This window comes from Mya arenaria, chromosome 15 (assembly GCF_026914265.1).
Source record: "Mya arenaria isolate MELC-2E11 chromosome 15, ASM2691426v1".
NCBI classification, from domain to species: Eukaryota; Metazoa; Mollusca; class Bivalvia; order Myida; family Myidae; genus Mya; species Mya arenaria.
In genome coordinates this window covers 8422502-8434374 of record NC_069136.1, presented here as the reverse complement: position 1 = coordinate 8434374, position 11873 = coordinate 8422502, and the positions used below count along the sequence as shown (strand labels likewise).

General features: G+C 34.8%; 1 protein-coding gene across 1 annotated transcript; it reads right to left on the bottom strand.

Annotated features, from left to right (window-relative positions):
• Window positions 1-5794: 5794 nt before the first annotated feature.
• Window positions 5795-6826, bottom strand: LOC128220158 (carbohydrate sulfotransferase 9-like). Its single transcript, XM_052928437.1, has one exon. It carries the CDS (start codon window positions 6824-6826, stop codon window positions 5795-5797), a length of 1032 nt encoding a protein of 343 aa, XP_052784397.1.
• Window positions 6827-11873: the final 5047 nt, after the last annotated feature.

Here is an 11873-nt window from a genome sequence, read left to right as displayed (position 1 = left end):
CTTAGCATAGCTGCTAATCTGCTCAGCTGCTCAGCTGTTGACTTCACGCCGTCAGGCTTCCAGACTGCTAACTCGCGCTGCTATGCTGCTGGGCTGCTGACTTCACGCTGCTAGGCTCTCAGTCTGCTGGGCTGCTGACTTCACGCTGCTGGGCTGTCAGTCTGCTGGGCTGCTGACTTCACGCTGCTGGGCTGCCAGTATGCTGGGCTGCTGACTTCACGCTGCTGGGCTGCTGGGCTGCTGACTTCACGCTGCCAGGCTGCCAGTCTGCTGGGCTGCTGACTTCACGCTGCTGGGCTGCTGGGCTGCCAACTTCACGAACATTAAAAAGAAACTAAAATAAAACACGAAAAACAAAAACCTCCCCAAACACCAAAAAAACATCAGCACACAGACGTAGAAACGCACAAAAACGCATCAAAAACATTTCGTATTCGTAAGTTTATTCGACAAAGGCCATCGGCTCATAACAAAATATACACTGAATCTCTTTTCTAATTGGTCACTTAACACTTTTCGGAAATAAGAATAGCAAAACTATTTCAAAAATCGTGCAAACATTCCTTTTGCATTAAACATTTCTGTGCAACCTTTTTGCTGACAATTCATGATAATACCATTAAATTAAAAGAGTTATGGTAACTTTAATTGGACTCGTTCATGATTTGGGACCATGTTTTTCAAGGAAATGCCATTCTATTACAATTATTTTAATATTTAATACCGAAATTGAAGAAAACAAATTGTTGAATCGCGTTACTTACGCTATTGAAAATCGTGGACTTCAAATACAATATTTAAGCGTGTATCAACATTTGTTGGAAGGTTCCAGTGGTCAGTATCTTAGTTGTAACTCTGCTAATGATTTGCCACACTTCATTTTGTCATAAAAAGTGCATTTTACAAAGCATGAAAGTGATCCTTTAAACAGGTAAACCACAAAAACAAAAGTCACATTTAGCAATACAAAATCAACACCAATAAATACTGGCTTTGATAATAAAATATGTTGAAGTTGACCGAGAGAAATCGGTAGCTCCTCAAACATTTGACAAGGTTATACAATTGCATCTTACAGTTTGAGGTGTTAACACACTTGCATTTTAATCAAGGCAAATACAAACGCAAAATTGTTTCAAATATAAATGAATAAAAATAACAATGTTGTTGAACAGATAACGTGGATGCTTTTAAGTGTCTAATGTTTAAGACTCATAAGGGCCAGTGTGCAAATGTGTTTCAATGTGCAACAACAAATTCTCATAATTGTTTGATGTTTCACCCAATTGATAAGGCGCTAATTCACTTACTTGTAGTTAAGAAAACGCGAGTTGAATGCATATCAGAGATGTTCTAATAATGCTTACATGTTTTAGGCATATGTGACCCATGTCGTTTTCGTGTAACTTGTTACCATGCTATATAAGACCTTATTTTTCCCAGACCATATTCTTCCCACCTGGGAAAAATAGGATCCTATTCTTCACAGATGGGAAAGATAAGGTCTAAGCTTACTTAATATATATAACTTTTCATAGAAAAAACAACAAGCAAATTGCTTTTACCAGACGTGTAATTGTGAACTCAGCCGGCATGGTACCATATACAATGAATATGAATATAACAGTATTCATGAGACATACAGAGCCAGTTACAGTACCCTACAAAATGATATTCAGCTGTGACTCGAATCGCCACGAAAAACCAGAGATAAAAACATAATGAAAAAATTCGCTCTGAAAACGTGTACCCATTTGTCCCTTTCTGCCGGTGAAAGGTTACGAGTCACAATGTCGGGCCTCATCTACTGAATATCTTAACAAAACCAATGAAAAATAATTTCAACAAATAAACATGATGAATTTCACATAAGAAAAATCAATAACATTTTATAAAATATTTCTTGGAAAATTCGATATGAACGGTATGCAATCGTCAGGTAGAATGACCAAATTATCCAATATAATACTGCACAAAAATCTCGTGCATAAACCAATCAATATAAACCAGTACCGCATTAGACAATTTTTACTTCTCTATTCTACGAAACGCTCGTAAATACACATCTCATTTGTCACACATATCGAACATATATGTCACAGCTCCTGGGAAATTTGTGATCGAAGCCGGTTTTTTATGTACCATTAAATCATATTCCTCACAGGTAAAAAATTGCATCATTTTTTAACAAAAATAAGTAAATTTTACAACTGAGTCACATTTCTCACAGATTGCGTATATATTCTAGTCATAAAGAATCGTTGATTATGTTGTTGTCGCTATTAGTTGGCTGCAGTTGTAGGCGCAGTGGCGGTTGTTGTACTGGTTAGCGACCCTTTTCGGCCGGAAATGGAGGTTTTTCCTATGTTACTTTTGACACAAGATAGCTATTACGATAAAACTTTACACTCAGATAGGTCGGCCCTTCCGACAAAAACTGTGTAATTTGTTTTTAAATATAGCTAGGGATTCCGAATATTCCCACGTGCAAAGTACCCCTATAATTTCGCTAAAATAAGCACCCTACTGTACCAATTATTCGCCCACCCCATAAATTCGGTGTTCATACAATGTTTTCATATCTTTCTCTCTAAACTATATCTTAAAACATTTTTATTTTATTTGACAAGTCTAGCGACCGTTTAAAACGACAATTGATCAATAAATATAATATGTTAACTATTACATACTGTTTATGTATGTTTAAAATGATACAGCACCTACTCGGTAAGCCACCTCTTTGCAGAAATTGAAAAAGCTACCGGGATTCCTTCTTAAAACATGACCTACACTATGTATGGTTATTTATAGACTTCCGAAGAGGGACAACGCATGTCCGTACAAGAATGTAATCATTAATTCAAATTTAGGTTGCTTCCCTTAGACAAAAAATTCAGCGATTACCTCACCGTTTTCAGGTTTTACCATTTGCTTTTTCTAAAATTGAACGTAAAATACAGCAATTTATTGTATTTGTATAATTTAACACCGTTTTTTACTTTATAATGACAAATCAATAATGTCGTCTGATAGTGCAAGGTATAATGAAAATTAAAAAAAATCCTTACAGGGCCTCATGCAAATGAGCGCGCGCGTGATGACGTAATCCCCGCATTCAACTTACAAGGTCAGAAGTGTAAACAATGTTTATTTGGGTCCAATTCCACATACTACTTACATTTGAACGCAAAAAAACAGCTGATATCTGTCAAAAATGATGCCGCAATGAAACGCCATACTGATTTGTGTAAAATATTTCGTTTTGACTGCTTTTAACTGGGTGGGCGAAAAAGTGGTACGGGCGAATAATAGGTCGCTAACCAGTAGTGATATTTTTTATGTTGTTGCTTAACGGGTATTAGTGGTTTAAGTAGGAATAGTATTGGTTCTTGTTGGCACCGTAATAGTTGTTGTATGCCTAGTAAAGGTAGATGGCATTGTGTTTGTTGTCGTGAGTTGTGTTGGCATAGACAGATGTACTGGAAAAAGTATTTCCAACGCTTTCAATGGCTAAATTTTGGGCAAGCAGTGAATAACGCAAGAGCTTTGGTTTAAATATAGTTATGTTCCGAGCTTGCCTCATATGGTCGAGCATTTACGATAGTGTAACAATTCACCCTCGGGGACACAATCCGACCAGGATAAATATAGAGAAAATTTTAGTTTTTAGAATTTGTGGTGGTGTTGTTGTGATTGTTGTTGTAAGAATATGTTTTATTGTTTTTGTATAAGGCGTAGTTTTAAGAATATGTGTTGTTGTTGTTGTTGTTGTTGTTGTTGTTATTTTTTATGGTGGTGTTGTTGTTGTTCTTGTTGTCAAAATCTGTGAAGAATATGATTCTCTTGCTTTCCACCATTTTGGTCAATCATATATATCACATTTTGAAACTGTGAAGAATATGATCCTATTTTTCCAAGACCTGTGAAGAATATGATCTGGGAATAATAAGGTCCTACAATGATATGTATGCTACGATTATTGTAAAATAACGTTTGTTATGTACATAATATCTGTATATCTATGTATTATATTCTACTTGAAAATATGTTATGATCTATCTATCTATCTATCTATCTATCTATCTATCTATCTATCTATCTATCTATCTATCTATCTATCTATCTATCTATCTATCTATCTATCTACCTATCTACCTATCTACCTACCTACCTACCTACCTACCTACCTACCTATCGATCTATAGATATAATAGATCTATAGATATAATAGATATATAGAGACTTTTACGCCATACTTTGTTGAAAATACATCTGTGCTTTGGAATTTATTTTTACTAGTTTGATATTTAGAGACTGTTTTGTACATGACAGTATTTTATTTATCTAATAAGAGAAAACTGTTCATGAAATGAAAGAAATATGTATATGTACAGCAAAGAACAAATAAAACATTCATGTCACATAGCAGTTGGTTATCATAAATTGTATTTTACTAAATACTATAAAGAAAAAGTTCTGAAATGAAACAAAGTACATAACATTGTATTTCATTACGTGCAAGATTTATCATTTACTTTATTTGTACTAATTTCATCAAAACTTCACAATGAGTACTCTTATACATATTTCCAATTTATTTTGTAAATTATTATACACAATTCTTAACCTTTGCTCTATCTCATATCTGTTATCATGTTTTACAATAGAACGGTAGAGCAACATCCCGATTGTACCTTTATTACATAACGTGAACACAAATTATCTTTTTCTCACCAGGAGTTCATGTGCAATTAATTCAATTTCTATTGTAAGGAGATCGCCTCTTAACATAAAAGCATAATGAACAAACAATTACAGATTTGTAAAAGGCTTCGAGTTTATATAAAGCAAAATGTAGAACTTATGTATACTTGGGATTTCAAAGTATTTAACCATCAAATACTTATATCGTAAACCAGACAAAATCATGTTAATTTCGCTTATGAACTTTTAAACCTTTTAATTGTTCATTTGTCTAATTAGTACTCGTGTTTCAACATTGTTTTTTATGTGAACATACATAGTACTATCCGAATTAAGAGCTAACCATAAATTGGCCCTTAAAGCCGCACTCTCACAGATTTCCGTTCTAAGAACTTCTTTTTATTTTTTTTGTCTTGGAATGGGCCCATTTTTGCGTAAAAATCAAACAACCAGTGATATAAGACTGCTGACAAAAGATCATTTCGCAGATTTTCATATTTCCGTTCAAAAATTAATGTTACTAACGCTTTTAGAAAAATGCATAAAACATCAATATTTGACATAAATATGAAAACCTGCGATCTGTTTTTTTTGACAGCAGTATTATATCACTGTTGTCCAACCATGTTCGCAAAAAATGGCTCTAAAAATGTTCTTCAAACGAGATGTCCCATGTTTCGGCCAGCGTCATGTAGCGTTATCAGCATCTGATAAACCAACTTGACACAACATATCTGTCAGTTGGCATACTGTATAGTTTACCCCAATATGTGTGCACCCGTTTTACCGCGTACATGTATAGGGGGAATCGTGCACAATATCTAAGAAACCAAGTTGCTTGTTTTCGTTGGCACATTCATTAGAACAGAAAACATAATCCTGTGTTAACCATATACTGAAATGTTTGATTGAAAAAACGAACGTTTCCACTTAAAATAACAATTCATAACATAAACAATAGATGGCCAATTATGCATAAAAACAGGCCTAACCTAACAAAGCCATATCAATCATGTGCATTGCGTTCTATTTAAAAACTTGTTGTATGATAGATAGAGATTCATTTCATACAAATATTTTAAATGTTATCTTAAAGTCCGTCCAGGTAAAGATGATCAATGGTCGACACATTTCTGTCGAACAATTCTTTCGGCGAGTCATCATAACCGAACAATTTACAATCTTTCAAAACATATTCTCTTAGTTGACGCATCTCTGTAAGCGGAATAGTATGATATGCTTGTATATATGCCTCTGTACGCTGATCCTTGATGGCTGATATATCTTTCCTGTTTTCAAGTGCGTCCATCAATGCAGCAGTAAACCTGTCTTTTGTTATCATCGTTGCTTTGTTTTTCGTAAATGGAAATCTACTGTGCTTTGAGATAATTCCTCTAATTTGTAGACTACACCAAATTCGAACAGACTTATTGTAAAATGGGAAGTTTTTATCGTCGGGGTATTTTCTGTTAAAGAATAATTTCCCAACTTCATATCGCGCATCGTGAATAGCAGATTCCTTTTCAAAGTCATTAAATTTAAATTTGAAGTACGGAAACTCGTTTCTCCATTGATTCATTAAGTAGCTGACGTCGTCTTGTAACGTTTCCAGTTGGCCAATGAATGTATAGGGAACTGCGCATGCGTCGCAATGATCACTCATCGGTCTAAAATGGCCATCGATAGTTTTGTGATCTTTATCGAGTTTTAGAATATATTGCACAAACTCTCGAAAAGTGATATCGTGCTTATAGTTAGAATCCTTTGTATAATTTCTTACAGTAGTTGCAGCTTCGCGCCCAATTGTGTCCCCCATCCCGAAGTTAGGAGTGTATATCTTGTCGACATACGCCGAGAAAAGACGCGCGTAAGGGTTCCTGACAAACATGAATGCTGTAGTTACATTCAATTCCGCTGAGTGTTGCATGTCATTTAGTTCTCTTGATTTCTCTATTTTTTGTATTATTTTGTGTCCGTATTTCCCGTTATCGTTATATTGCGACGCATATGTGCTATTCGTTACCAAATATTGCAGTACCTTTCCAAAAAACTTTGTTCCAATTTTTGAAATGGGACAGTAAAGTATGCTATGGTGTTTTACAATTTTTTCTCTTCCATTCATATTTCCTAAAAGAATCTTCTCTTGTTGAGGTGTCCCAATGTTTTTGCACTCCTGTGCAACTCTTAAGCGGCGAGAATAATAAATATTATTCATTGCAGAGGCGGCCGAACTTTGTTTCTGTCAAAATAAAAAAGTAAATGACTCATTTGATCAACCACATATTTAATATGCATATAAATCATAAAATGATCAAAGCAAACTTTTAATTTGGATTTCTTTTTATACCAAACTAATTAAGTCAATAAAGTGCATTTGGTTCTTTGACTATTACAGTTGATATTTATTATTAACAAATATACAGACGCATGTAATGCTACCCATTCGAGGTGAAATAAAGGCTCTTCTTTCTCCCAGCCCAGATGAGTAGATCCAAATAGTTTTGGAAGCTGAAAAATCATTATCTTGCCCACGGGTAAAGATGAAAAAAGGACCCGTATGGTACTACTTTTTTCTTCTACGTACAAATAATTACAGCAAGAAAATACATTTTTCTATAGTTTGTTTAACTGAGGTGGGAGAATAAGCATCTACCATTGTCGCTCGGGTAAGATATGTTCACCATCTTGCATCATCATCAGATCGGCCATGAAAGATACTTTAAATATGTTGTACCCGTTATGTCATTATTTTTCTCCACAAGTATAACAACTTAAACCAATTTTTCGATTTGAGTCAGTTTTAGTTTTCCAAGTCACGCCATGTATACAATGTATATCTCTGAATTCTACTGTTTTTATATTTAGTTTACATTGCAAAATAAACAAAAGATACACATTTTCTCGTCATGTTCAAACTGTTGTTTCTTACCGTGTACAACCTGTAGATTCTAATCGTGTAGTAAGTGTAGACTAACTTTTTACCGTATATTCATTGTAGTGTATTACTAACTGTAGTAACTGCAGTACACATTGTAGTGTTTTACCGTGTACTTATTGTAGTGTATTACCTTGTAGAAACTGTAAGAAATATTGTTTCTTACCGTATACACATTGTAGTTTCTTACCATGTACACATTGTAGTTTCTTACCATGTACACATTGTAGTTTCTTACCGTGTACACATTGTAGTTTTTACCGTATACTCATTGTAGTGTATTACCTTGTAGAAACTGTAAGAAATATTGTTTCTTACCGTATACACATTGTAGTTTCTTACCATGTACACATTGTAGTTTCTTACCATGTACACATTGTAGTTTCTTACCGTGTACACATTGTAGTTTTTACCGTATACTCATTGTAGTGTATTACCTTGTAGAAACTGTAAGAAATATTGTTTCTTACCGTATACACATTGTAGTTTCTTACCATGTACACATTGTAGTTTCTTACCGTATACACATTGTAGTTTCTTACCATGTACACATTGTAGTTTTTACCGTATACACATTGTAGTTTCTTACCGTATACACATTGTAGTTTCTTACCATGTACACATTGTAGTTTCTTACCGTATACACATTGTAGTTTCTTACCGTGTACACATTGTAGTTTTTACCGTATACACACTGTAGTTTCTTACCGTATACACATTGTAGTTTCTTACCGTATACACATTGTAGTTTCTTACCATGAACACATTGTAGTTTCTTACCGTATACACATTGTAGTTTCTTACCGTATACACATTGTAGTTTCTTACCATGTACACATTGTAGTTTCTTACCGTATACACATTGTAGTTTCTTACCGTGTACACATTGAAGTTTTTACCGTATACACATTGTAGTTTTCACCGTATACACATTGTAGTTTCTTACCATGTACACATTGTAGCTTCTTACCGTATACACATTGTAGCTTCTTACCGTATACACATTGTAGTTTATTACCGTGTACACATTGTTGTTTCTTGCCCTGTACACATTGCAGTTTCTTACCGTATACACATTGTAGTTTCTTACCATGTACACATTGTAGTTTCTTACCGTGTACACATTGTTGTTTCTTGCCCTGTACACATTGCAGTTTCTTACCCTGTACACATTGTAGCTTTTACCGTGTACACATTGTAGTTTCTTACCGTGTACACATTGTAGTTTCTTACTCTGTACACATTGTAGCTTTTACCGTATACACATTGTAGTTTCTTACCGTGTACACATTGTAGCTTTTACCGTATACACATTGTTGTTTCTTACCGTATACACATTGTAGCATTTATCGTATACACATTGTAGTTTCTTACCGTATACACATTGTAGCTTTTACCGTATACACATTGTAGTTTCTTACCATGTACACATTGTAGTTTCTTACCGTATACACATTGTAGTTTCTTACCGTGTACACATTGTAGCTTTTACCGTATACACATTGTAGTTTCTTACCGTATACACATTGTAGCTTTTACCGTATACACATTGTAGTTTCTTGCCCTGTACACATTGTAGTTTCTTACCGTGTACACATTGTTGTTTCTTGCCCTGTACACACTGTTGTTTCTTGCCCTGTACACATTGTAGCTTTTACCGTATACACATTGTAGTTTCGTACTCTGTACACATTGTAGTTTCCTACTGTGTACACATTGTAGCTTTTACCGTATACACATTGTAGTTTCTTACTATGCACACATTGTAGTTTTTACCGTATACACATTGTAGTTTCTTACTCTGTACACATTGTAGTTTTCTACTGTGTACACATTGCAGTTTCTTCCCGTGTTCACACGTTGATTCTTACCGCGTATGATCTGTAGCTTAAGTTTCTTACCATGAACGTTCTGTAGTTTGTTTTGGGTGGAGGTGGAACGTCGATGGTATTGTTCATCACCTGTTGAGCTGGCAGTATATCATTTTGATCTACCTTTGCGCCATGTGTTGATGCTTTTGGTGTAGGTCTTTCTATCTTTAATGAGTCTGTAAAGAAGAAAGTTATGTATCAAAATCTAGTGCTTTATTGAATAGAAATCACTGGTGTTGAATGCTCTGCATTTAAATGGGCTAACGATGAAAATATTGAAATGACATGCATATAGCGCACATCAGTAAACACACGAATATAAGTGCTTGGCAGAATTCTAAGTTTCACACTCGACATTAGTACTCCAACACTAACTACTAGTAATCTTGCTTAGCGCAAAACATGTAATGCTTCAATTTACTAGTCGTCTGCGAAATTTTACATTGGGTGCAGTCCATAAAAAGGTTAAGAAACAGTTCTTAGAATACAACCTTCATTTTCAGCCAATTAATTAAGTGCTTTTCTTAATCATTAAGAATTTCAACTTTCGCAGGTGTGTCAATGTCCTTCTACAGCCACTCATCCGATGCACACTTCCTGAATCAGACTTTGCGTTAACAATGTGTTAGCCAATAAGGTTGTATTCTAAGACAGTTAGATGACGTTAAGTAATATTTTAATGATCAATAGGAGCACGTTCGCTACTCTCACTCCGCCCATTCTTAATCCTTAAAATATTACTTCATGGCATCTATCTATTACTTGTACATGGATGCGTGGTCTACTTTTTGTGCGCTACGCCATCGAGGTACGTGTACAATGTACAAGTTCATTAGTATAACAAGTATGAAAACACGAGGACAGCGATTTATGCGAGAAACAACGTGCAACTGAAACTGTTACATGTACATATAGCTATCCGTACCAGTACACGCACAAGTGGTGTTTCCCAACCTCCTTAATTATCTCTGGTTACAGCGTCGGGTATTTTCTCCGGAATTCATATCTACATTAATACTGGATTATACCAAGACATACAAGTTAACAATATTAAAATTTAACTTAAGGTATTCATGTTTTCCTGATTCGATATATTTTGAAAATGACAAAAACAATACAGAATTACAGCGACATGTCAAAATAGTTCTCATCGCAAACGCACTGTTTCCAATCCAGCAGTTGTTTTCTATTAATGCTTAGTGTTTTTTGTACGATGGAATGTAGAGGGGAAATGTGAGAGTTATGTTTTATTATATGCCTATCAATTTCCTTGTCCATATCCAACAGTTAAATTAGAGCTAGCTGTTGTTTTCAGCTTCCGTATCATGCTAGTACGTTATGTAGTCTAAAACTACTTTCGTGTCGCTTAAAAAGCGCGACAACAAAAACCCTGTAGCATGTAAATATCCAGGAGCGTGGTATTCAAAGACATGATAATAAGCACGAAGCAGAGAACACTTCCGATATATCTAGACAACTAGTGGTTTGCCATTCAATGATCATAAATTGTAACATTATCCAAAACATGAACAACTCGTCAATACTAAAAGGAAGGCGAATTCGCGTCATTGATAGAGATAGCGATTGGTTCACGAACCCCCCCCCCCTCCCCCCCCCCCCCCCCAGTTGCAAGTATAGTTCAAAACATCCTTCGAACATTCAAGTTGTCAAGTTTTATTTTTATCATGACATATACCATTCATGTGACATCACAAACCAATGATTCCTTTTTTAATTGAAATGAAATAAAACAGTTAACAAACTGATCAAACAAAATCACTTTTCCGAATAACATCAGTGGAAATATGAAGTAATAAGACACATCGAAATGGTGTCGTAACTATCAACAGTTATTGTAGAACATCTGGGAATGGAGAATAAGTCATCTGAATTTCAGTAAGATTGTTTTACAGTACATGAATTCCAACTTAATCAATTTGGATCTATTGTTATAGTTTATAGGTTAATCAAATTTAAATAAGTTTGGTTGTCGAATGTAGAAAGGAACGATTTGTCTTTACGAATAAATGTAATTGAAAACATGGCAGCACTCAAGTAAGTGGTGAATTCAGCACCAATACCATTCTTAGTATATAACTGACATAATCCTTGGTTTCTTTCAATGTTTAAATAACTATCCCTTTCAGTTGGTGGAGAATGGTTTGTGCTCCTAAATTTGCAAAGCATTTAAGCAGGTAACAACAAGATCGCCAAGCAGTATGGTAGATCGTCTTACTTAAAAGAGGAAAATCCTATTAATTATATATCAGTTAATTGTAAATTTTCTTTTTATGAATTTGCTTTAGTTTTTTCACAATTCGTTTCCTACTAAATTAGAATTCATGAGCACTACAACCTATTCA

Bases quoted from the DNA above. Each gene is read 5' to 3' on its own strand.
- LOC128220158 (XM_052928437.1), bottom strand. From the start codon at position 6,826: ATGAATGGAAGAGAAAAAATTGTAAAACACCATAGCATACTTTACTGT.